The 27,404-nt window shown below is 43.1% G+C and overlaps 1 protein-coding gene across 2 annotated transcripts in view; it reads right to left on the reverse strand.

Moving 5' to 3' along the window:
• The window catches only part of LOC126481412 (inositol 1,4,5-triphosphate receptor associated 2-like), a 700,219-nt gene that overhangs the window by 32,174 nt on the left and 640,641 nt on the right, over positions 1 to 27,404 (reverse strand). For both annotated transcript variants that reach the window (XM_050105150.1, XM_050105149.1), the window contains exons 10-13: positions 22,638 to 22,740; positions 19,666 to 19,764; positions 12,699 to 12,835; positions 8,847 to 8,963 (exon numbers count right to left, since the gene is read on the reverse strand). In XM_050105150.1, coding sequence (XP_049961107.1) covers positions 8,847 to 8,963; positions 12,699 to 12,835; positions 19,666 to 19,764; positions 22,638 to 22,740 — 456 coding nt within the window. The remainder of the gene's footprint in view (positions 1 to 8,846; positions 8,964 to 12,698; positions 12,836 to 19,665; positions 19,765 to 22,637; positions 22,741 to 27,404) is intronic.

Raw genomic sequence — 27,404 nt, forward strand, 5'->3', positions numbered from 1 at the left:
AACAGTAGAGTGCCTATTACACTGCCTTCTGGAACGCCAGATATCACTTCCTTCTTACCCAATGACTTTCCGTCAATTACTACGAATTGTTGCATCTGACAGCATATCACTAATCCAATCGGTGCATAAGCCTTATGGAAATCTAAAACACGGAATAAATTTCAGATCCGTTGTCGACAGCACTCAAAATTTAGTGTCAGTAAAATGCTACTTGTGCCTCACAAGGACGATGTTTCGTAAATCCGCATTGACTATGTATCAATAGACCGTTCTCTTCGAGGTAATTCATAATGGTCGAACATGATATATGCTCCAAAATCCTGCTGCGTATAGACGTTAATGATGTGAGCCTGTAATTTAATGGATTACTCCTACTACCTTCCTTGAATATTGGTGTGATCTCTGCAACATTCCAGTGTTTGGTACGGATCTTTCGGCGATCGATCGGTTCTATGTGATTGTAAACTATGAAGCTATTGCATCACCACACGCCGTAAGGAACGTAATTGGATACAATCTGGACCAGAAGACATCTTTTTAATAAGTGATTTAAGTTGCTTCACTACTCAGAGGATATCTAGTTCTAAGTTCCTCATGCTGGCAGGTGTTCTTGACTCCAGTTCTAGAACATTTACTCCAACATTTAAGGACGAAGGTAACTTTTGCACGACGTGTCACTGTCAGCTCTCCAAATGCATAAAAACAGCTGTTACAGCATAGTAGAGAAGGTAAGTGAAAGAAATACGCAATGACACTTTTATTCAAAGACAATAGTTACACTGAGGTCTCCGCGATTTATAATGATCCTCCAGGGCGTTGGAAACGACAGGACATATTTCTTAATATGGTGTTAATCACTACGGACGACAGTACATGCTCTGCAACGTGCTAACACACCAGCCGCATGTCTGGTAAGGAGTTATTGTGATGGGGCGGTTCATTCCTCCACCAGCGCAGTTGACAACCGTTGGATGGTGGATGGTGTATGTTCTGCATTACGGCTCCCCAACGATTACCAATCGAGTTCGATGGAATTTCAGTCGGGAGAACAGCGTGGCAGTCCATTCGTCTAATATCCTCTCATTTCAAGAGCTTTCCACCTTCACTGTTCGATGTTGTCGTGTACTGTCATCCACAAAAATGAACTTAGGGCCGAATGCACCCCTGAAGACGCACGTGAGGAAGGAGTGTAGTGTTACAGTGACGCTGGCAGATGAATGTAAGGTGTTCAAAGATTTGTGATGTTGGCAAGAGCATCAGGACTGGACCAAAGAGCACTGAGATCGCGTTCTTTTTCAACGAGAGCTAATTCAGTCTTTACAGTGATTTTGGATGTATCCTCGTATGGCAAGAGGTAGAAACACATAATGCATCCAGCAACACTGTCGAACATGGTGGTTTTGGTGATACAGGCTTTACGATGGGAGGTATAATTGTGTTTAGGCGCACTGATCTTCAAATCTTTGAACACAGTACATGACACTGTAGTCTTTCTCCATGTGCGTCTTTTCGGGAATGCATTCGACCCAGACTTCACTTTCATCGACGAAAATCGTCGACCGCATCCAACAGCGCAGGCAAGAGAGCTCTTGGAACGAGAGGATATTCGGCACATGGAATGGTCCGGCCGTTTCCCGACATGCACGTGTGGGATGCGGTAGGGAAACGTGTTGCAACACGTCCAGATCCATCAACGACCAACTAGCAGCGGAGGAATGGGACGCCCTACCACAACAACTTCTTATCAACCTCGAGGGTGCCCATTTCACGGCATGCGTTGCTATCTGTCGTTGAGACACGCCCTATTATGAACCGTGTCCTGCCCTTTGTAATGTTCAGGGAATCATCATAAACAGCGCCGATTTCAGTGTGATTATTATCTTTGAATGAAAGGATCATTTCTGTTTATCTCACTGCATATTTCTTTCAGTTACGATCTGTTAATATACTGTTGTAGTAGTTTCAGCGAGCTATATTGGCAGTGACACGTCATTGGAAGTTCGTTTCTTCCTCATTTTTTGCTGACCATTGTGTATTATGCGCTTTAAAATCAGTAACAAAACTGGTTGGAGTAATGGAATATGGTCAAGGAGACTCTCTGCACCTATAGATTTATAGGGTTGCCATTAAATGTCGCACAGTCGCACATTACGTGCCGTGAGCAACTTCGTAGCAACTGCTTGGACAGTTGTGACGAGACAGACATAGGTCGTGTGGTATGTGTCATTTTTGGGGAAAAAAAGCACAAAATACGAACATAGTTTTCAAACTCCAGAAAAGAGCCATAAGAATAATAACCAAAAATAGTAGTCGAGCTCATTGTAAAGATCTGTCCAAAACACTGGGGATTTTAACTGCACCATGTGAATAAATTTACCAGTAGTTGTACACATAAAAAAAACTGGTAATTACTGCACAAACAGCTCTGTGCATTACCATGGAACAAGAGCTAGACTCAACTTACATTTACCCAGAAAAAATAAACATAAAACTCAAAACAGCATTTTCTACCGAGGAATAAAACAGTACAATAAATCAACAAAAGAGATTAAAGAAATTATAAAAAATACAATACACTTATTTAAAAAGGCAGCTAAAAAGTACCTGTTATGCACTACATTCTATACATTGAAGAATTATTTAGACAAAACAGTAGGGATCTGGTTAAAAAAAGTTATACAAATAAATAATAGTGATTATAAAACATCCAGCATTCCACATAACACCTCCACACTATGTTTTTCCCTTCTTTTTTCCTCCTCTAGAAAAACGTACCTCCAGGCTATGTAAAGCACAATACTAACGCCTCTTCCTCTTTCTGAGCTCAACATCTCACTCATTATACAGAGATGCTGATTCAGTTTTTAAGGATAGCAAATGGGAAGTTGTGGTACAGAAAATGGCCCAGAGATCACCAGTGTGTGTGTGTGTGTGTGCGTGTGTGTGTGTGTGTGTGTGTGTGTGTGGTGAGTGAATTGTTATGAAAGAATGTGTGTAGTGTGTGCAGTGCCAGTGAGATTTGAGTGAACAGTGTGGCGTTACATTAAGTTATAAATTATTTGTAAAAAAAAAGTATAGTATACCTGGAGTGAATATAATGATTGTCTAACTAGAAGACTGTAAGTGTATGTGTACATGAATTAGCTTATTTTTAATTGGTCTAAACTTGTAAATACTTTCACATGTCCCATATCCTTGTAAAAAGAGATCAAAGGATGAATAAAGCTACTACTACTACTGTTGTGGACTGGCAAGACAGCCAATCCACAGTGACGGGTAACCGAAAGGCACGCGCTTATACTCACGCAGGCTGGCGTGAGGTCTGAAACAGGATACGTAATTAATGCTATAAAGAAAAGTACGTATCTGCTGGAATACTTAACTTTAATCCACAATTGGTGGACATTGGTCTTGTTACTGTATATGCTTCATTAGGTACACAGCAAAGGATAAATGGCGCCTTGCTAGGTCGTAGCAATTGACTTAGCTGAAGGCTATGCTAACTATCTTCTCGGCAATTGAGAGCGTAATTCTCAGTGAACCTTTCTTAGCAACGTCGGCTGTACAACTGGGGCGAGTGCCAGTACGTCTCTCTAGACCTGCCGTGTGGTGGCGCTCGGTCTGCAATTACTGACAGTGGCGACACGCGGGTCCGGCGTATACTAATGGACCGCGGCCGATTTAAAAGGCTACCACCTAGCAAGTGTGGTGTCTGGCGGTGACACCACAACTACTACTAGTACTAACACAGGCTGGCACTGAGGACATTTTTCTAACGGATTTATATCCTTCACATGTGCTCTGAGCCGACTCACATTTCACTGTTAAAGAGCGATTTCTCAGACAAGTTTCCGTCTAGAGCAGGAGTCATTTGTAAGTGACGTATCTGTCTTCCCTTTCACTTCTACAAGTTGCTGAATCTAAAAAGGAGGAAAACAGACAGTTCCCTCAAACAGACCCCAGTGTACACCATAGCGTCTTTATTATCTGAGACCTGCATTGATACACGCATTCGCCCACGGCTTTACTTGACTGTCACCATGAAAGAGTGTGAATTCTGAGTGCTGGAGACACGTTGTATTTTCTGCTTCTGATAACAATCTCAAGCGCACCTTCAATTTCTATCTCTATATCTACAGCGAGAAATACACTATCTACATTTCTCGTTAGCATACCTTTTGGATGTGCACTTAGATTTGCACTGCTCTCCATTTTGGGTTTTACTCCACATTCTGTCTCCACAGCTGAATGATCAGCGCGACTGACTGCCATGCAGGGGAATCGGGTTCGATTACCAGTGCTGCTTGTGACCTTTTACCTTGGTGGGAGGACAGGAAGGTGGTGCACTCAGCCTCGTGAGGCCGACTGAGGGGCTATTTGACCGAGCAGTACCGGCTCCGACGTCAAGAAACGCGGTAACAGGCGGGAGAGCGGAGTGCTGACCACGTGCCCCTCCATACTGCCTCCGATGACGTCACTGGCACAGGATGACACGAAGGTCGGTCGGGATCGACTGCTCCGTCCACGGCCACAACGCGGAACGTTACCTCTGATTTATCATCATGTAAAACGTGACAATTATTGAACTATATGGAAAAAACGTAAATTAGTTACAAACGACGGAGTGCACACATTTTATTCACTACAGATATTACGATTTGGGTTATGACATGTTCGATCGATATGCCTGCCATCATTGGTGACGATATTGTGCAGACGTATAGCGAAGTTCTGCATGACTCCCTGAAGTGTCGGAACATTGATGATGTCGACCACCTCCTGAATGGCTGTTTTCAGCTCAGCAATGGTTTTTTGGTTATTGCTTATCTTTAATATATCCCAAAAACTGGAGACGCATGTGTTCAGATCCAGAAACTGCGGCGGCCAATCGAGGACCATGCCAGTAGCCTCTGGTCCCCAAATACTCCTCCATGCCATAAAACACTCTCGTGCCTCGATGGGCCGATCTCAGTCTTGCATGAACCATATCTTATCGAAATCAGGGTCACTTTGGATAATAGGCATGACATCAAACTTCCTGGCAGATTAAAACTGTGTGCCGGACCGAGACTCGAACTGGGGACCTTTGCCTTTCGCGGGCAAGTGCTCTACCGACTGAGCTACCCAAGCACGACTCACGCCCCGTCCTCACAGCTTTAATTCCGCCAGTACCTCGTCTCCTACCTTCCAAACTTCACAGCTCTCCTGCGAGCCTTGCAGAACTAGCACTAGGGATGACATCATCTTCCAAAACCTTCACGTACTATTCTGTAGTAACTTTACCACCAAGTAATGCCGCACTGATTATTCCGTGACAGGACAATTGACACCACACACTCACTCGTTGAGGGTTAAGAGACTTCCCGATCACGAAATGCAGATTCTCAGAACCCAAATCGCCAACTTTTCTTATTGACGAATCCATCCAAATGAAAGTGGCCGACAGCAATAAGTCGCGTGCGCATGCGCTTACTAATTCCCATCATGCCCCGCAGCCAACCATGCAGCTTGAACGTCCTAACGCAAACCGTTCAGAAGTAATGTCGATTTTGTTTCATATAGTTCAATAACTGTCACATTGTAAGTCCACTGGCATTTCAGAAGCGCTTCAGATCCTTCCACTTTGTTGCGAATTGTTCAGTAAGTCATCACTACGATTTTGATAATCTCATCCATGAGGGGATGGGAAGGGGCACGTCTTTGGATCTCACAGTAAAACTCTGGGGTCTTCAGCAGCTCTCATTATCTGAACTGTATGGTGAATCCTCTAATCACGTAAAACGTCTTGTGTGCATCCCACGCACATAGTCTGCCACATGAGCAGTCCCTGATGAGAGCAGCTCTGATACATTATGGTGAAAAAATACGAAGTCGCAACCTACCACGTCACAGGTTTTTTGCAGTTGAAGCCTTCTACTAGATTCAGAACAAGGGGGCCACCAGCGGACAAGACTGCACGCTGTAAGTTCCGCGGAAATTTTGTAAGCAAGACTGGTCTTCATTCAGTCATGTCTGCCAGTCGCTGCAGTTATCAAAGTGTGACCTCGGGACCCAGACGACAGGCAGCTTTCTCTCCATCTGTCTACCGCAACTGCGTCTCTGCACGAGGCCCCCAGCTACACGCAAGGTGGTTGTTACTATCCCTTGCCGTCGTTTCCCTTTCGCCAAAAATTCAAACTTACGGCGATTAACAGGGACCTATCTTATAAAAGTACGCAGGATCATTGAGTACCAAAATAAACGACGGGAACTGGACGGGCTACAGAGCGCCAACATGCCACTGATCAAACAAGACCATGAACTGGGGCTTAATAGCAGTCCTCAGTAGCCTTTTTTTAGGGCACCACGATTATCCATTATTACATAGAATTTTATGCCGGAAACATCGCTTATCAATGAACTGGAAAAATATTAAGGAGGTTTGCATATTGTGTAACGAGAAAAAATTTTGATCCAATCATAGTCTCGTAAAGAGAAACCATTGTTGACATCTTGTAACGTCAGGTATTCTACCAGGTATCAGCACTGTTTATACAAGAGCATTGGATATTCTTCAAATGGTTCAAATGGCTCTGAGTACTATGGGACGTATATCTGAGGTCATCAGTCCCCTAGACTTAGAACCACTTAAAGGGGGATAGGACGTCAAACGGGCTGACTTGGAGCGGGAGAGGCACCAGAGGACATTTTAATTTCAAATGTCTATACTTTTACAAGTAAATTCATACAACTTTGTCAGCATGACCAGGAAGGATTCAGGATTCGCACTCGTAGCAGCGGAAATTGAAAAACGTAACAAAATAATTTTTTTTACATGTCAAATTTCATCACTTTTTCACTTACTATTGGCTGCATTTGTTGCTATAGGTACACTTTTCTTCATAAGTAAGAGAGACTGTTCGATGAATTTTGCACAGCAAACAAATTATACTTACAGGTGTCTGAAACTGTAGAATCTATTTAATTTATGAAAAAATGAATAAGCTGTTACGTTTTAAACTTTATGTTTAGAAAAAATCAAACTTCGTAGTTAATTATCTCAATTTTTACCACAGTTTTTAATAGATTTGGAAAATTCTAGAGTTTCATACACCTGTAAGTATGGTTTGTATGCTGTGCAAAATTCATCAAAGAATCTCTCTTACTTGTGAACAAAAATGTACCTATAGCAACAAATGCTGCCAACAGTAAGCGAAAAATTGTAGAAATTTCATATATAAAAAAAATTATTTTGTTATGTTTTTGCACTTCCACTGCTATAAGTGTGAATCCTAAATCTTTCCTGGTCATTCTGAAAAAGTTTTATGAATTTATTTGTAAAAGTATAGACAGTAGAGAATAAAATTTCCTGTGGTGCCTTTCCTGCTCCAAGTCGGCCCATTTGACGTCCTACCCCCTTAAACCTAACTAACCTAATGACATCACACACATCCATGCCTGAGGCAGGATTCGAACCTGCGACCGTAGCAGCAGCGCGGTTCCGGACTAAAGCGCCTAGAACTGCTCGTTCACAACGGCCGGCATTCGATATTCTGCCAGATATCGCCATCGTTTATGCACCAAGATTTGAGGTATTCTGCAGAATATCAGCATTGTTCAAGCACTGAAGTGTCGGGCATCCTGCTGAATGTCAGGGTCGCTCACGCACAGATGTCGGGTATTCTACCGAATATCAGGTTCGTTCACATATGAGGTGTCAAGGTATTCTGCCAGTTATCGGCACTATTTGTGCACTGAGAAGTTGGATGTTCCGCTGCGTACCGACCCCATTCACGCAGCAAGTGCTGGGTATTCTGCTGAGTGTCAGCATCGTTCATGTACAGATGTGAAGTTTTCTGTCAGATATCAGTATCATTCAAGCCCTGAGGTGTCTGGTATTCAGCCGGATATCAGTGTCGTTCATGCACCATGTGCCGGATACCAGCATGGTTCCTGCACAGACGCCAGGTGTGCTAACAGATAACAGCGTCGTTAATGCACAGACGTCAAGCATTCTGTCAGTTATCAGCATCGTTCACGAACTGAGGTGTCATGTGTTGGGTTTACGATCGTGCAGCATACTCGACAGCCAGGTTGTTAGAAATCATTATCTTAATTCCCCCTTTTTTCCCATCTGATGAACGAATCAAGCAGTTTGTTTACCTTGGTTGATGACGAGACGGAAAAGTATTTTGCTTCTTCAACACATAACAGCAGCATGCAAAGTCTTCCTACAAATCAAGAAGTATATCATGTACATAGTAGCACGTTTTGCAAATTCTATAATCATCCATGTCAAGTGAGTTGATAGAAACTGAAACGATCTCACAGCCAGAAATCTATCTTAATTTTCACAACGCTGTTATGAAGCCGGCAGGAATTCCTTCATACTTAAAAATGAGCTGTACGACAATCTCAAGTCGGTGACATGTCAAATCTTATTAAATTTGACGCAGAAATAGCTGTGTTCTTCTCAGCATGCAACCGTCACTACTCCAACAGCATAGCTGTACAGAAAAACCAAGAAAGTCATCACGTCCTGTAGACACCAACATTTTTTTGCTTACTTACGTTAAAACAACATTGAAGGGATGTAACAACACATCCACCCTTAAATTTAGAATATTCATTACTCTGTATACTTATGTGGAAACACATTTTCCTGTAAGATTTCACGGAAAATATTTATGGGATTTCAAGTCAGATTCAAAAATGTTTATTCTAAGACAATAATTCCTGTCGGAATAACTCCAAGTGATTTGCCACAGATATTTTTGTGCAACACTTTAAAATCATTCGTTCAACACATACAATTTTTTCAGTTCACGTATATAATAGGCAAAAATTTTAACTATGATAGGACATACCCATAATTATTATTTCCTTCTGGCTCCACATTCTCCAGCTCGAGTCTACTGCTGCAACTTTCTCGTCTTGATTCACTAATTTCTTGTATGTTGTCCATAAAGGTATTGGTTGTATTCCTTAAAAAAAGAAGTGCAATAATTAAGCTGATTTAGTGGGTGAAAATTAAATTACATGACTTAAGCATATTCAAAGTTGCTCTAATGGTGCATAATCCTTGCTAAAATGCAAACAGTGTTTTGTGATGTATGTTTCCTCCTGCATTGGTTATGTGATAAAGCATTTTACATGGACTGTCTCCCTGCACTGCGCTGAACTTTAGATAGTGGTGAAGAAAAATGAACCAGTTCTGGAGGCTTTTGAGATGTGGAAGTGGTGGAGGATCAAAATATAAGTTGGATGTACAGAGTGAAAAAAGATGAGGTACAGAAAAGAATGGGACGACAGAGCAATTGTGTAAGAACAGGAGACTGAGAATGAATAGATCATAGTGTATAAAGTAAGAAGTAGAAGGGGCACTCAAATGAAAACGAGACAAATGGAAAAAAGTAAGTAAACTGTTTACTATTTCAAAAGTAATCGCCAAACTATTAATCCCATAGTGAGACAAGACGATCGATGACACAGTGGAAAAAAACTTGAGGTTGCCTATGGAACCATGATTGTACACAGCCTTGCATGACCTGGTCCGAAACAAATCGACAGCAACCAATGTCTTTCTTCAGGGTTTCAAAGTGTGCAGATCGCATGGGGAGCGATCGGGACTTTACGGGGAACGTCTATTGATTCCCAGCGAAACTTTTGCAGCATACAAACTGCCTACTGGCTTCCGTCTCGGGTTCTTCGGCCGATGTCCGTCTGATGATTTTTCTGACGTTTCGCCAGCATGAGTGGTCGACATTGTCAAAGCTTCACTGCCCACTGCTGGTGGTGGTCTGGAGCCGAGTTCGCGGCCGCAGACTATAGGTACCTGGCGCGCCAACGTCCAAGGACATCTCCGCGGTCGTTGTGGTTGTCCTGTCGCTACCTACAACGGTCGTTCGCTGCAGCACGCGAAGCCAGGATCCGTTTATCTTGAGGCTTTCTTCTTTCTTGTTGGAGCTATTCTCGTGATTGTGTATTTCTATAGCTTCTCCGAACAAGCGATTGCGGTAGCTCTTCTCTACAGCCAGAGTTTCCGTGTCGGCGAATTTTACTACGTGGTCAGTCTCACACAGCGCTTGCTCTACCACGGCCGATTTCTCCACCTTACCCAAACTGCCATGCCGCTTATGTTCGGATATCCTGGAGCTGACTGACCGTCCAGTCATTCCAACACAAAACTTTTCAGCAAATGCATGGTATGTGGTATATTGCCGACATTGGAAGTGAGTCCCTTTTCTCCTTTGCCTATCTGAGACACTTTTTGGTCTTCTTTGTCGGTTCGTAGTAGTCTGCAGGTATCAAGAGGATAACCGCAACAGAAATGACCGCGAAGAAGTCCTTGGACGTTGGCGCGCCAGGTACATAGTCTGCGGTCGCGAGTTCGGCTCCAGACCACCACCAGCAATGGAGGGTGAAACTTTGACAATGCCAGCCACTCTTACTGGAACTTTAGAAAAATCCTCAGGCGAACGTCGCCGAAGAACCCGATACAGAGGCCAACAGGCAGTCTGTCAACAAGTGACCAGGTAAGCCTAACAATTTTGTTCTGCAGCTTAGTCGAAGCAATCTCGGCAACTTGTGGCCCTATATTTTTGGAGTCTTGAACAAAGACGGTGGAGGCTGTCGATTTCCTTCAGTCGAAGATTTCGACGTCCGGATAAAACATGGCTCCGCAGGCAACTGCAAATATTTTTTCAATGAAGGCATTGATCGCCTTGCCTCACAAACGGAGAAATGTCGTTATGTTACGGTGATTAGTTTTGAAATAATTAAGAATTAGTTACTTTTCCTGTATCTGTCTCGCTTTCATTTGCCCGTCTTTTACAATAAATGTCTTGGAAGCGTATGTGGAAAGAGACAGGAGATTGCGGAGGAAGAGATTTCTAATTCTGGATGACGCTCTGGACTGTGGCATACACACAGCAGCACTGAGAAGGAAGCAATGGACAGCCTGACTCTGACCTGCTAGTACAGCAGAAAACTGCTGGCTTGTGTTAATTGACCTCTCTTAAAAAATAAAGGGCCTTATTCCCTCCTATTGGTAAAGATACAAATGACATTAACTTTTGGGCTGAGAGATTTTCACTGCCTCATAACTGAAAGTTTTGAGTACTCAATTTGCCACTTTTGAAAGTTGAGATCTCTCTAGTAGCCTACTTGTCTTCATCCAAGTTATTTAACCTCCAACATAGAGCTACTTGAGAACTGTTGCATCCATCTCTTTTACTTCTTTTACACTGTAATTGTGTATGATTTACGATGCGTTTTCCCAGTACATTCCAGCGTTCATGCATAGTACATCCACTTCATGGACACACACTGGATGAATTTAATCTAACGGTTAGCCTCACTTGCTCTATGACAGCATTCGCTACTGTTGACATCCTGAGGCTTTATTATGATATCATTAACAGCCAATCTGAACAATTGTTGGAAGACCTCTATCACATGTGGCACTGAAATTCTATTGTGCAGCTGTCACAGTTTATGATGCGTAACAGCTATTTTGGATAAACTGCACTTACGATCACGTGATACATTAGTTTGTTGCTGTGTGAATTAAGGCCGTTCACAAATAACGTTGTTGTATGTAGGGAAGTCATAATGGCAGTAAATAGTAATTAAATGCAGGAAGAATCGCAAAGGATGGACATATGGCGCAAGGAATACTGGCTCAACTTTAACAAAAGCCACATATTGCTTATAAGATGCCATGGAAACTCATTATCGTCTGATTGTTCCATTGTCGATCAATTCTTGCAAACAGAGACAACAATGAAATACCTAGTGGTACGCAGCTAGAGAGATTTAGGGTGGCAGAAACACATAAAAGTAGCTGCGTGAATGGCAGATTCTTTGAAGAAATCATATAAGAAATTTAATTAATCCAAGAAAGAGATGGGTTGCAAAACTTTCATTTTGATCAGCCTCGAGTGTTATTCGCCAGAATGATACTCTCACCAGGCACAGTTAATGGAGGAAAGAGACGATTAAAGGATATACATACAGTGTCATACGTTCTTTTCGTCAGCGATAAGTCATCTTGTAGGCGCTCAACCAACTCGAGTAACAGATGTTACAAGAGAGGCATTGTGCATCACGGTTCCAATGAGAATGCAACAGCAGTTAATTTCGTCTATATCTGACAAAGTAACAGTGGTGGTAAAATCAGATTCTTTTGAGAATATGCAGAGTTACTTGAAGACAGTCAACCAGCACACAGTTTGCCAGTAAGAGAGGGGTTGGTGTAACAGAAGTGATGTACTCCTCTTTGTCAGACACAATGGCGTGGCTTGAAGAGCTTCAGTCAGTGGACCAACATTTAAGCAATGCGAAAAAGTCTAGCGTTTGGAATCATGAAAACTATTATGCACCTTGCTTCTCTCGTGATTCAGTTCTCTGGACCTGTTAATGAAATTTATTTATTTCCCCATTTCCCCTTTCAGATTTAGGTTTCTTGTCTGTTCTACGCACCTGCCAGCGTTGCTACCGTTACTCATTCTAGGTTCACTGATTGCTTGGAAGATGCACGTGTTGTGTACCAGATAATGTAAATTAGTAATATACGCCTTAAATAAGAGTATATCAACGCTGTAATTTAATTTCCATCTGCAAATTTCCATACAGGTAATGAGTAATATATGAAGAAATTGATAATTGCATGGTAACGGACAGTTACACTTGTAAAGTAAAGCACAACTTTTACTTACTCAAATGCGTCGAGGTTTTCGGACGATCCCCAGCTGGTGGTGGAGGGACTACTCGGAGCCGCAGACGGGGTCAGCGAGGTGCGTCTCGGGAAAGAACCGGAGCGAGACAGCAGCCTGGGGCTGGCGCTGCCGCCGTCCTGCAATTGTTTCACAGTGGCTGTGTAGCGACTTCTGACAGACAGCTCCTGGTGTGCACAATATCAAATTTCTAGTCCCACATTTTTTTAAATATTGACAATATTTCCCATGTGCGCAATAATATTGTTCGTCCAAGAGTGAGATTCTACATCTACATGATTACTCTGCAAATCAGTGGCGGCTGCTGTTTCAGAGCGCAAGAGCACGTGAAAACCCTTTTGACACATTGTGGATTGGCTGGTTATTTTCCTTTGAATGCTGTTTAAATGTAAAGTAGATGCGGCAGTCTGAAGGACAAGGCACTACATCTACCGCGCTCAGCTATATATTACTCGTCTTAGACTCGGTGAAACTTGGCATCAGGACCGCGAGCACACCCTCACTTGTGCACTGTTTAATGTGCTTCTGCGCATTCGAAAGACTGGACATGATGAAACATCAAAACGTAGTAAGACTCCTTCACGCAGTAAAAGTAAAATTATGTTCTGCTACAATTTCAAAAGAACAGTTTCAAACATTTACTAAAAATTGCGAAAAAATATCATATGAAATTAAAAAGTTTGCTCTCGATATTGCCGTTTCGATATCGCTATATCCTCCTGATATATATAAACATATATTTCCGAAAGAATATCGATATTTTATCAACAGGGCTAGTTACTGCGCCTTTTTCACCAATTACCTCTGTGGGGTTTTGCGCGACCCCTTGCTCAGCTAGAATGTGCCTGGCGCATTTAGCTCGATTGCAGTCTATGGAGAGTCAGAACCGGTTCGAGAACATTTTTCCTCATAAGCGACGTATAATTTATCGCCCCCCCCCCCCACCATATTTTTCACACCATAACACATTAGTTGTCGTTCCGTGGTGTCATGGTACAACCTTTAAAAATAAATCTAAATCTAGTGGCGATCAATTGTCTGTAGACGCTGTGTACATATTATGCAGTGGGGACGCCTCTGACGTTCTCTCCGATCTGCGCCCCAAGCGGCCCCTCGTGTTGCCTGGACCTTAATCCGACTCTGGGGGCACTTGTAGAACCTCGTCACGTTCCTTCCATTATTTTTTCCATTATCTTTTTATCCCCCCGTCATCATAGAGCTCGAGGTGACACAAACGAGCTCTACTCCCATCGTCCCTACCTTGCTTACGCTTAGGCTACGGTCACAGTGGTTCCGATATCGGTGGATTTCACCGACGAACGACATCGGCCGGAGACGGCCGATCTTTGCAAATCAGTATGCCACCACGTGCGCTGTCATACTAAAGCCGATCTTATCCCCCGAACGAACAGACTCCGGACAACAATCGGTAAAATCCAAATTAGTTTCTTTTCGGTCAAATCGACTGACGTTCTCGCACGCTCATCCCGAGGGTGAAAATATCATAATCGCGATATTGATCGGTATCTACGGACTGAAATCGAAGGTTTATTCGAAACCTCGAATAGGCAAAATCTTTACTGGAAAGACGACAGCGATCAGTCGTCCTTTTTAAATTTTATTGGTAGATCTAGATATCAGCTAGAAACTAGCCATTCTCAATGCACTATTATTTATGCTCAGTTCATGTAATGCCTGTTGGTCGGGCTTCATCCACTTGAACTGTGGTCTGATCTGCCAATAAAATTTAAAAAGGAAGACTGATCGCTGAAATCTATAATTTACAAGTCAAATTAACAGTCGCTGAGTGCAACAGTTTCCCCAATGGAACGTAACCTGATAGATTATAGCCTTAAAAAATAATTTGTTCAAGTGACTAGGATGGGGTATCTTATATACTTATAGCTACTGTACTGGATCATTTTTGTGGCAGGTTGCAATCAGTTGTGTACAAATTATTATTGCTGCTTACTGGCGTTTTATGCCAGAACGGTAGTGATTCTGTTAATATGAAGTGGTTTGCAAACATAGTGTTCGGTCAGTATTTCCACTTTTCAGTGATTTACGTTATCAGAGTTTCTTATGCTACACTTTATGCTTGCCTTTCACTCGTGTGCAAAATGACAATCACTGAAGTTTAATTGACATACGTCTGGACAATTTTAAATAAACAGAGCGAAATAGAGTGTTTATAATTTGCTTTCCAAGGTCAACATGAATTATCTTGAATACGTAACAGAACGTTTCTCCCGTCATGTCATATATTCGTAAAACTTGTCTGGTTATTCCGACAACAGAGGACAGAGCGTATAGTACCCGCCATGTTCTTACGTGACACGAAAACTCATTCACATGCATTCGGCGTCTCTTTAACAGCAGAAGCCGCTACGCGGCACTCTTGTCCAAGCACAGAGTTGTCATGGTATTCACACCGGCCTAAGATGTCAAAATCCAACCTACTTCATATATACAATCGCACCAAAAAGTATTGGCACACGTGCGTATTTATTGTTGCTGGTTACAAACGCCGCACCTTCCGGTACACAGTACATGTACGTGCTACCTCACATACCAGACATTACAGTTCTGCCCACAGTGCCTACCATGAACAAAGAAATGCAGTGTTAAGGGAAAACCTGTATCTCCTGTGCACACAAAAAGTATTGGCACAGAGTGCGGCTTCTCGGTATATTGCTGGGTTTCCAGGTACCGGAATATCATCTGCTGACGCAATAGACACTGCGTGTTGTTGACGGCCCAGTCGCTTGTATGTTGCTGAATTGCGCGATAGTGGTCAGCATGTGGCCGAAGAAGAAGGAACATTCAGTGGAGTTGCGTAAGAGAGTGGTATTGCTCCATTCACAAGGGAGAAGCTATCGACAAAGCGAAGCAGGGGTGTCTGTTAGCTACACCACGATACGAGCCATCATTCATAAATATAAAGAGACTGGAAGAACAGTGAATAAATGTCGTCCTGGACGTCCAAAAGTGCTTACAACCCGAAAGCGTCGCCATATCATCGCACTTGCTCGGAAGGAACCTGCTACAAGTGCAGTTACTATTGCTGAGGTTGTTCAGACAATGTCCGACAAGACGGTTAGTGTTCAAACTATATGAAATGTGTTGAATGAGGTTAACATGCATGGACGTTCTCTCAGGAAAAAGCTATACATATCGGAAATTAACCGGCAGGAACGACTGCAGTTTGCCAAGGACTACATCAGCAAGCCGATGGAGTTTTGGAACACTGTGATATTTAGCGACGAATCGAAGTTCAATGTGTTCGGAGTTGGTGCAAGAAAGAAAGTTTGGCGCAAGCCGAATACGCACCTCGACATCAAACACATGCATCCCACAGTCAAGCACCGTGGGGGTGGTATCATGGTCTGGGGCTGTATGGCGGCATCCGGCGTTGGAAATCTAGCAGTAATCCACGGTACAGTGGATCATATGAGGTAATTTACACGCTAGTGCACAGACATTGGGTCTTACTGGGGTGTTCCATTTTCAGCAAGACAACGACCCAAAACATACCGCAATGAAAACCCGGGAGTGGTTACAGTACAATGCCACCAAAAGGGTTCTAACACCACCTCAGAGCCCTGATTTGAGCCCCGTTGAGAATCTGTGAGCTCATCTTGACACACAAGTCAGGAAAAGGCGTAGATGTAGGTGAGGAAATTTTTTAGCACTGAAAATTTTAAGTTTGGTAATGCTTGCACGGTTAACATTTTCATAGACAGATCAAGTAAGAACTAACTGCCGTTGATAGTGGTAGTAACAAGCACTGGTTTGTCAACTAACTTTTGGGCTGATGAATAACTTGTAAGGGGCATTGAAATGAAAGCCGAGGCCCACGCATGTCTATCTTCAGGTCGCCTAAGACGTGGACATCACAAGGTGGAGGATCGGGGCTGCACGTCGGATTGGCAGTGTGGGAGCGGACGATTCCGTCCGACAGCATTCCTCAAGCGTTTTGACTTCACGGTGCGTCACAGTTTCTGCAAAATTTCGTCGGCAAAGTGGTTCCACACTCGAACAACTCGACGAGCAGAAGGCCCCTAGGGTCGACGGAGGTTCTCATGACTTACCCGGATCTATGAAAGGTGAAGGGGAGGGGGGGGGGGGGGCAAACCGGGGTTTCTGCCCGGGCGGCAGTTCCAGAGGGCGGCAAATTCATATTCTTGAAGGAAAAAACCTTGATTTTGAAACGCGCTCCTGTTGGATTTTGAAGATCTCGGAACACATTGTACGTTGATTTCTGATCGAATCGTAAGTTGATTTTTGAATGTGTGCATGGTGTACGCGATGTCTCTGCCAGGGCAATCCTCGTCGCATCGAGAAATAAAAAAACCTGTCCCGCAGACAGAAACAGACGGGGCTATACGAGATGAGCCGAATAAACGCGAACGGTTGAATACCAATCGCTATTTGTTTATGTGACTGATTGGGTGCTCCAATGATAAGCGTTGTTATAATTATTAGCGAAATACATGGATTCAGACTATCAGAGTGGAAATAAACGACTAACAGGAACAAGAGGTAAGAAAGACTACATCTTTTCAGTGCAACCAAGAAAACGAAATTTTGACAGAATTTTTTGGCAGACCGCTCTACTACTAAGGACCAGTCGCAGAGTCCCCGGATAGGGAATAGCGCGAAAAACGCGTTGTACAAACACGCAATAATTCCCAACCGGGGAATAAACACGGGGTAACTGAGCAAGTTTTTCTGGCAGTTTTAGTGAAGTTAACCGGAGAATAAGTTTTGACAATGGCAGGAATAGTTACATGATTAGTGATGACTAGATTTCTTAGAACGTGGAAGGAGAAGAAACGCCGACATCACACAAATAAAATGGAAGAATATGACGATTCCAAATTTATATAAAAATTTCGTACTACTACTTCCCGAGCTCATGCTTGAGAAACTGGAACATATGAAATAAATGTGAAACTACTGCCTAACACACAACTCTGCTTACAGGCGACCTAATAGGCATTTAATTGGTACTTCGTGAATTATATTCTGTCATGTTATTTATCTAAATGAAGTATATAAAAATGACCATTTGCGCCAAAACAGTCTCGCTTATTTGGCGTGTGTTACAGTTGCTGCAATATTTGAAAGGCCTATTTCGTATTATCTAGCAGACAGTGACAAAATAGGCATAATCAAATCGAGATACCACAACAGTCTTGGATACTATTTCTATTTACAGCTTTTTTCAGTATCAACATGTAATTTTATGTCACACAAAAGAGAAAGTTATTAGCTGATATGCAATAAAGTGTGCAGATTTTCTGAACAGTTCTTATTCTCCCAATTACAATATTCCTACACTGAGTTTTTCTTAAGGGGGGGGGGGGGCATGACGTCAAACCAGCTGACTCGGAGTAGGAGAAGAACCGCAAGACATTTTAATTTCCACTCTCCTGAATATAGTTTTGATGGCTTCTGTTTTTAATTTTTGTTGTCCTATCTCAAACGCTCGTGATGGCCGGGACGGGGAGGGCAGAGGATCGCCACTATCAAGTTTTTGCCGCCTTTCGGAAATATCGTAGATCCGGCGCTGCCTGACTGTAACTTGTGTGAATCAGTTTGATTTTCTTTTGCGGGGCAGATGTCGGGTGTTTCTTTCCACTGTTGGCTTTGCCTCGGGCAGTCGGAAAACTGTCGGCCGGAATCTCACTGTTTCACGATAATGCCCGCCTCCACACTGCCAATTGGACGAAGTCAGCGATTTCTTTGCAGGACACTGCAACATCCTCCATAGAGCCTAAATCTTTTACCGTGTGATTTTCATTCCTTTGGTGATCTGAAGAAGAAGGTGCATGGACGTCGTTTTCAGTCCGACGAAGAAGTGCAAGAGTGGGCGCGTTAGCGGATCCTTCAGCAACCGACCGCGTTCTACAAAACAGGAATTAATCGTCTCGTCTACCAGCGGGATAAATGTCTTAATGTGCGTGGTGGTTACATTGGAATAGAACTATTCCACAGTCCCGTTGTGCTGGGTATTAAGTTTTCATCTGATGCATCTCATATTTCTAAGTACTTTTCCTTGAAAATTATACAAAGGTCAAAATCGCCCGATCGCGCAATTAATAAAGAACATTACAGTCTACTACGGGCCATGTTTTCATTTACGAATTTTTTGGCGGCTGCAGACCAACGAAAAATATATATTATTTTTACGAGATAGAATGGGATTTATAAGCCACTTCCAACAACTCTCATTTCTTGAAAAACTTTCATGTTAAGTCACAAATATATTGTACCAAAACGAAAAGAAAAAGTAATTCAGATATATCAATCACTTATTAATAACAGAGATTAGTACCAACACTTTTTCCTTTACATTTACAAAATCAATATCGAACAATGGAAAATCCAGAACAGAATGTAACAATATAATGAAAATTATAGTTGCTACTCACCATATAACGGAGATGCTGCGTCACAGAAAGGCACAACAAAAAGACTGTGAGAAAATTAGCTTTCGGCCAACAAGGAATTTGTCGAAAAAACACACACACACACACACCCACACACACACACACACACACACACACACACACACACACACACACTTACATTCAAACTCAAACACAAGCAACTCACACACACGCATGAGCACTGGGTTCAGCTGCCAGAGACTGTGGTCACGTGTGTGTGAGTTGCGTTTGTGTGTGTGTGTGTGTGTGTGTGTGTGTGTGTGTGTGTGTGTGGGTGTGTGTGTGGGTGTGTGTGTGTGTGTGTTGTCTATGTTTGACAAACGCCTTGTTGGCCGAAAGCTAACTTTCAGACAGTCATTTTGTTGTGCCTTTTTGCGGCTCATTATCTCCACTATACGGTGAGTAGCAACTATCTTTTTCATTACGTTGTTACAAAATGAATTTCGTCTTCCTAAGGTCAGTGACCTGTTTTCCATTTATATTACTGTACATACCATATACAAAGGAGAAATGCTGATGGACGCCCTGGAAGGTTCTATGTAGTTAGCAGCTGTTCGAGGAATCGCCGCTATGCTAGCTCTTCGCTTCGATCCCTGTAGGAAAAGAAATAAGAAATTTACAAGCATTTCCATACAGCTTCTTTCTACAGTTGGATACTAGGTGCAATAATGCTCGTATTGTTAGACAGCAGATCTGAGAGGTGTCGGAATTCTCCAGTGTTTTACACGGAAAGCTATTGGGTGATTCTGAGTTATGCTTCCTGAAATTTATCAAATGTCAATATCGTTAGTTTAATATCAGTTCAGTAATATTGCCGGATGTTGTAATAAGTGTTTCGTTCTCCAATACACTCATAATTACGTAAACAATACAAACTACTGTGGAACGTCCACAAACCATTTTCAAGGAAACTGTAAACTCAGCCTTTGCAGAGGTACTCTACTGACCCGTTCAACAGCTTTACATCAAGTACCAACTAAATTCTTTGTTTTGGTTTCGTGAGTTTCGAAAGATAACAAAAAAAGCAACTGAAAGAAAAGGAGGTGCAGCATAAAAACTTCCATCGCGCTGTTTCAACAATGTACAAAATAAGATAAATGGAACATTTTAGAATCTATATACGAACAGATTTCATATCCTGTGAAGAATGAGGAAGACTCTTGCGTAGTATAAGTTTGCCATTTCCTGACGTTTTGGTGAAATTAGTATTGCAAGAAAGTGTAGATCCCAGTTCAAACTGAGCAACATGGCACCGCAGTAAGCCAGACACACGACTCGTATCTGGGAGAACGACGGTTCAAATCCCTGATACGTTACGGCACTGCCTGTGTGACAGCGAAGTACATTCCAGTGTTCCTTCGGACATGCATGTGCTGTATCTCCGAAGAACAGGCACTGTGGCGACCACAACCGTTATTAAATACATGAAATGTATCCGCAGTTGCTAATACGGACAACCATTAGCTATGTAATGTAACGACGACAGTGAAAATTTGTGCCGGGGGAACCGAACTCGGAATTCCCGCTTCTCGCGATTGACCGCCTTACCATTAGGCTACCAGAGGATTGCGCACGACCAAAACCAAAGCTCTATATGCCATATACTACAGAATAAAGTCCCTTGTTCATTACTCATTTTCGCTCGCAGTTCTACTGTATTACTGCCAGAGGTCGGAAATTATTGAATATCTGTGGTGAAAGATCGATATGCCATCAGGTGCATATATTATGTAGGCGTGGTTTGTGTTCTTTCAGGTCTGCATCTGACATTACTGAGAATCTGCATTGAAAGGTCGATATGCCGTCAGGCAGAAATATTATATAGGTAGAGTGTCTGTTCCTTTCGACATGCATGTGACGTTATTAAGCTTCTGCACTGAAAGACCTATATGCCGTCAGGCACACATATTATATAGTATGATGTCGTTCTTTCGGACATGCATCTGACACTATAGAGCTTTTGCATACAAAGACTGATATGCTGTCAGGAGCATATATTATATAGTTATGGCGTCTGTTCTTTTAGGCATGCATTGACACCATAGAGCATCTGCAATGAAAGATCGATATGCAACTAGGTGCATATATTATACAGGTATGGTGTCTGTTCTTTTGGACGTGCATATGACACTATTGAGCCTCCGCACTGAAAGATCGATATGCCATCAGGCACGTATATCGTATAGGTATCGTCCTCGTTCATTGCGTGTAGTAATCGTGGGATGTAGCACTTCCACTTCACTGTCTTCAAAATTCGCCGAACACTTGAGCGACTCACTCCAGTTTCACGGGGACACTGTCTCACAGACTGCTGTGGTGAGCGAGTGAATTGTTGTAACACACGACGGGAATTAGCTGGACTTGTCGTCCAGATCGTTGTTTGTGTACATCTTTAACACAGCCTTCGGCTTCAAATTTGTCTCGAATGCGGCGAATCGTTAAACGTGTCGGTGGCTCTGTTTGATACTCATTTCGCCATTGCCATTGAACCTCATTAATGTTTTCGTACTGAAAATACCACTTCAAAATTGACTTCCTTTCATCGAATGTAACCCTTGCGCCAGCCATGTTTACTCGAGTAACTAGGTGCAACTAAGAACAAAACAGTGACTACCTGGCGACTGTCATCTGACAAAACAAAACAACGCAATACAACGCCTTGTGGCGCTTACCGGAACTACAAACTATTACACTACCAAAGATGAGACAACTCTGTCAATTAGTTTGCCAATTATGGACTTTTAGACAGTGGATACATTTCTTTGGACGCCTCTGTAGATATGGTGTCTCTTCTGTCGAACATGCATCTGACATTACAGAGCATCTGCACTGAAATATATACATGCCATCAGGCACATATATTATTTAGGTATGGGGTCTACGGGGTCTGTTCTGACATGGATGTGACATTACTGAGTATGTAGGTCCAAAAGGGCAAACACCATACTTATACAATATATGTTAATGACAGTACATGGATATTTCACTGCAGATGCGCCAGAATGCCCGACCTCTTGCGGAAGTATAGTAGGGAAAGTAAAGAGAAATAACGGACAGGGGATACTACTCTGTAATGTGCACCAGATGGAGATTTGCGTCCAACAGGAGACATGTTCAGATAGCCGAAGCGATCAAGGCTAACGATTGGATGCAGTGGGAAGTCTGGATTCGAATTCTGGTTCGGCACAAGTTTTCATCTGTCGCCACTGACTTATTTTAATGCCTCACTGCAGCAAAGGACGGAAACTTCTTTCACGAAGTGTCTAATGCCAATGTCGTAGACGGGATCTTAAGCCCTAAGGTTCCTTTCTCATTTCATTCCTTTCTTCCTCTTATTATTATTTTTGTCTTAAGCATCTTCGAAAAAAATATCTTTATTTGCACATGATATTTTTGTTAAACACATGAGCAGGAAAACAAGAAACTGCTGTGAACATCGACACTTTGGATAAGGCAGCCTACTTACAGTCTTAACCATTCCAGGCAGGGCTTGCAGGGACCTCAACCGCACTGTCCGTGCCACAGTCTCCTCGGCGTCTGTTAGGTCATCACTTTGGTTCTTCGAGCGTCTGAAAACAAAGATTAAACTTTTCATTACATGACTCTGTACGTATAAAACCTCAAAATTACTCTAAAAGTTCCCATAAATTAGTATCTCGTATTTTCCATCTCAAGAAGTGGAAAATATCCTCTGAAAAAGTATTGCATGTGGTTTGCTGTCCTCCAAGCCAACAATTCTCTATACACACTGTCATTTCTGTCTAAATTACTCTACTAAAATTTTCTTTCCTCAATTCTGCACTGGGCACTGACTGCTTACAGCGCCGGTAAAACAGAGTATTAGCACTTTTAAATGAGCATGGAAGTATTGGAACAGCACTTTAACGTAACCTGTGTGTGTCAAAACACACACGGGCTATTATTTTAAGTAATGCGTATTACTTTCATGGATTCACAATGATCTGCGCCACTTCCAGTCTTCCGTGAGCAAACGGTTCTTAGCTTTCATCGATTATGACAAGTCATTCAGCTGTGTAACCTGGAGTAAATTATGTGACCAATGGAAATTACAGATGAGACTATAATTTGAGCTGAATAATTCAACTCCTTCATAAGAGTTCAGCCGAGTTAACCCAAATCAAAGAGTTAAACAGGGATGGCCAGTGTCACACCAGTTTCATACACTCTGGCTAACAAATAGAAGGGGCGAGGAAACTAAATAAATCTTAATCGGGTGAGGTTATATGTTATTTTACTTTACTGGCTACAATATCAAGTTCTAAGCAAAGAAGGGAAAGCAGAAAGGTGGAAGGAGTATATAGAGGGTCTATACAAGGTACTTGAGGGCAATATTATGGAAATGGAAGCGGATGAAGATGAAATGGATGATACGGCGTGAAGAGTTTGACAGAGCACTGAAAGACCTAAGTCGAAACAAGGCCCCGGGAGTAAGCAACATTCCATTACAACTACTGACAGCCTTGGGAGAGCCAGTCCTGACAATACTCTCTGGTGAGCATAATGTATGAGACAGGCGAAATACCATCAGACTTCAAGAAGAATACAATAATTCCAATCCCAAAGAAATCAGGTGTTGACAGATGTGAAAATTACCGAACTATCAGTTTAATAAGTCACGGCTGCAAAATATTAACGCGAATTCTTTACAGGCGAATGGAAAAACTGGTAGATGCTGACCTCGGGGAAGATCAGTTTGGATTCCGTAGAAATGTTGGAACACGTGAGGCAATACTGACCCTACAACTTATCTTATAAGCTAGATTAAGAAAAGGCAAACCGACGTTTCTTTTGACAATGTTGACTGGAATACTCTCTTTCAAATTCTGAAGGTGGCAGGGGTAAAATACAGGGAGCGAAAGGCTATTTACAATTTGTACAGAAACCAGATAGCAGTTATAAGAGTCGAGAGACATGAAGGGGAAGCATTGGTTGGGAAGGGAGTGAGAGAGTGTTGTAGCCTTTCCCCGATGTTATTCAATCCGTATATTGAGCAAGCAATAAAGGAAACAAAAGAAAAATTCGGAGTAGGAATTAAAATCCATGGAGGAGAAATAAAAACTTTAAGGTTCGCCGATGACATTGTAATTCTGTCAGAGACAGCAAAGGACTAGGAAGAGCAGTTGAACGGAATGGATAGTGTCTTGAAAGGAGGATATAAAACGAACGTCAACAAAAGTAAAACGAGGGTAATGAAATGTAGTCGATTTAACTCAGGTGATGCTGAGGGAATTAGATTAGGGAATGAGAAACTTTAAAGGAGTTTTGCTATTTGGGGAGCAATATAACTGATGATGGTCGAAGTAGAGAGGATATTAAATGTAGACTGGCAATGGCAAGGAAAGCATTTCTGAAGAAGAGAAATTTGTTAACATCGAGTATAGATTTAAGTGTCAGGAAGTCGCTTCTAAGAGTATTTGTATGGAGTGTAGCCATGTATGGAAGTGAAACATGGACGATAAATAGTTCCGACAAGAAGAGAATAGACGCTTTTGAAATGTGGGTCTACAGAAGAATGCTGAAGATTAGATGGGTAGAACACATAACTAATGAGGAGGTATTGAGTAAAATTGGGGCGAAGAGGAGTTTGTGGCACAACTTGACTAGAAGAAGGGATCGGTTGGTAGGACATGTTCTGAGGCATCAACGGATCCCCAATTTAGTATTGGAGGGCAGCGTGGAGGGTAAAAATCATAGAGGGAGACCAAGAGATGAATACACTAAGCAGATTCAGAAGGATGTAGGTTGCAGTAGGTACTGGTAGATGAAGCAACTTGCACAGGATAGTGTAGCACGGAGAGCTGCATCAGACCAGTCTCAGGACTGAAGACGACAACAACAACAACAATATCAAGTCAAATGTACAAAGAGCTTGGGCAGCATGTGTTCCGGCGCAACGACAAGCGCCAGCAAGACGGTGAAGAACGGAAGAGCAGAGAGGGCTGTGAGACGACGTCAGCGAATGACGCTGACTAGGACGACACCACGGCAGGAGCGCCCTATACACGCAGAGAGTATGAGTGCCGCGCCGCCTAGCCGCGACCGCACTCGAAGGCTGGCCGTCATACAAACGCTATAGCAATCACTTATGAACTATTTTGTTTTGCTTGCATTGAACTTGTATATACCGAAGGACATTGATTATTTTGCATCTCGCCAGTTACTTGCAACACACCTTTGTGAATACACAAGTATTGTCAATTTAACTTACTCCATTAATAGGATTTGCTTTAACTGTTGTCTCGCGAGCCGGGAAACAGCTTCCTAGGCACCCTTTATTACACGAGTGGGCAGGATGCTGCTCTGAGCACTATGGGACTTAACTTCTGAGGTCATCAGTCCCCTAGAACTTAGGGCTACTTACACCTAACTAACCTAAGGACATCACACACATCCATGCCCGAGGCAGGATTCGAACCTGCGTCCTTAGCGGTCGCGCGGTTCCAGACTGTAGCGCCTAGAACCGCTCGCCCACCCCGGCCGGCTAGTCTGTATGACGTTGCACCTCTAGTGGTCCCGATGCATGCACTCATTCGGTTGCGAAGAGCGTCGTGAAGCCTTTGTATCCTCACCTCAGGAGAGCTGGCCCCCACAACAACTGTAACTCGTCCTGTATCCTGGAAACCGACAGTAGGACGAAACTGACGTCCGGGCTGGTCCAACACATGATCTGTCACAGACAGATATAGGTGTCTTGATGGAATGGGAGTATGTCAGCATCAGGCAGACATTCCATAGGGTCACGTGCCATGTGCAGACGAGTATTGTCGTGGTGAAAAATGGCACCACAGTACCGTCGCATGAGAGTCGACGCAAGAGGACGCAGGGAGTCTGTGACGTACCTGTGCGCCAGGAGTAACACCACTACGTATCTCCAAAACAACGGAACAATGGGACTACTTCCCAGGTCAGCGCCATAGTATACCCTGGGTAGTGCCGAACCACCACGATTCATCACCTAAAACAATGTAACGCTAATCGGCAGCAGTGTCCGCTTCCCAGTCAAGAGAGAACACCAAATGTAGCCGTTGTGGTCGAGGCTCAAGAGAAAGACAGGCCGTGGTGCGCACGTCACAGCACGTGTCACTGCAGGTGTTACAAGTCCCAGCAGCCGTCTCTGGCTGGGAGCGAGTAACTATTTCAACTCTTCTCAACTGCGTGTTTAAATGCATACAAGTACTCGATAGTAAACGACAAGATTAAGATGTTTAGCGGATACCGTTTCAATTAAATATTGATTTCCCGTGGGTCCTGCAGGGAGCCGAACGTTCACGAAGTGTGGCGGACAAGCCTACTAGTGTGACGTCACAACTTCGTTGCAGGGCCTGTGTATCTCGTTGGCCCTGATTGTGGTTTTAACGACAGCCTGTGCATGGGGCTGAAATCCCCGAGTCCGGCTGCCCTGGTCGCTGACCAATAACGTAGGATAACACAACATGTTGCAGGGATTACATTACATGTCCTCAGATAGCAGGCGCTAGTGTAAACGGATTGAGATGTGATTGATACAGGATCCGCCCTTGTGATACCCATGTGCGATCATCCAGAACCTTGTCCTGCCTGCCCTTAAGTTCCCATGCAGTCCAATATCGGGCAACTATCGCATCCGAATGCTCCACAGGCCTGGTTATTGCACGATTCGACGACCTGGACAGGTGGAGAGCCACAATGTGACCCTTTTCAAACTCTGGGCACACGTGAGTACACGGTGTGTCTGTGTTCTTCACAGTGATCACTCGACAATATCCGACGCTTTTCACGCCTTCGTATACCCTACCATGCCAGTTAAGAACACTAAACATGAACAACACTAATGCATTATGGCCGGCCGTTGTGGCCGAGCGGTTCTAAGCGCTTCAGTCCGGAACCGCCCTGCTGCTACGGTCGCAGGTTCGAATCCTGCCTCTGGCATGAATGAGTGTGATGTTCTTAGGTTAGTTAGGTTTAAGTAGTTCTAAGTCTAGGGGACTGATGACCTCAGATGTTAACTCCCATATTGCTTGGAACCATTTGAACCATTTTTAATATATTATGGCGACCATTATGTCACAGACATTTGTAACTCTGACCATTTACTTGTCCGTCGATGGTGTGTACGTGTACGAAGTTACGCTGTCATATTATCATAGCTTTTGGCTGCTTCAATATTTTTTTTTCAGGGATGCGGGACGGGTGTAACAAAAAATTCAAATTTAAAATGCCTATTTATTTCTGC

This window comes from Schistocerca serialis, chromosome 5, assembly GCF_023864345.2.
Source record: "Schistocerca serialis cubense isolate TAMUIC-IGC-003099 chromosome 5, iqSchSeri2.2, whole genome shotgun sequence".
Lineage (NCBI taxonomy): Eukaryota > Metazoa > Arthropoda > Insecta > Orthoptera > Acrididae > Schistocerca > Schistocerca serialis.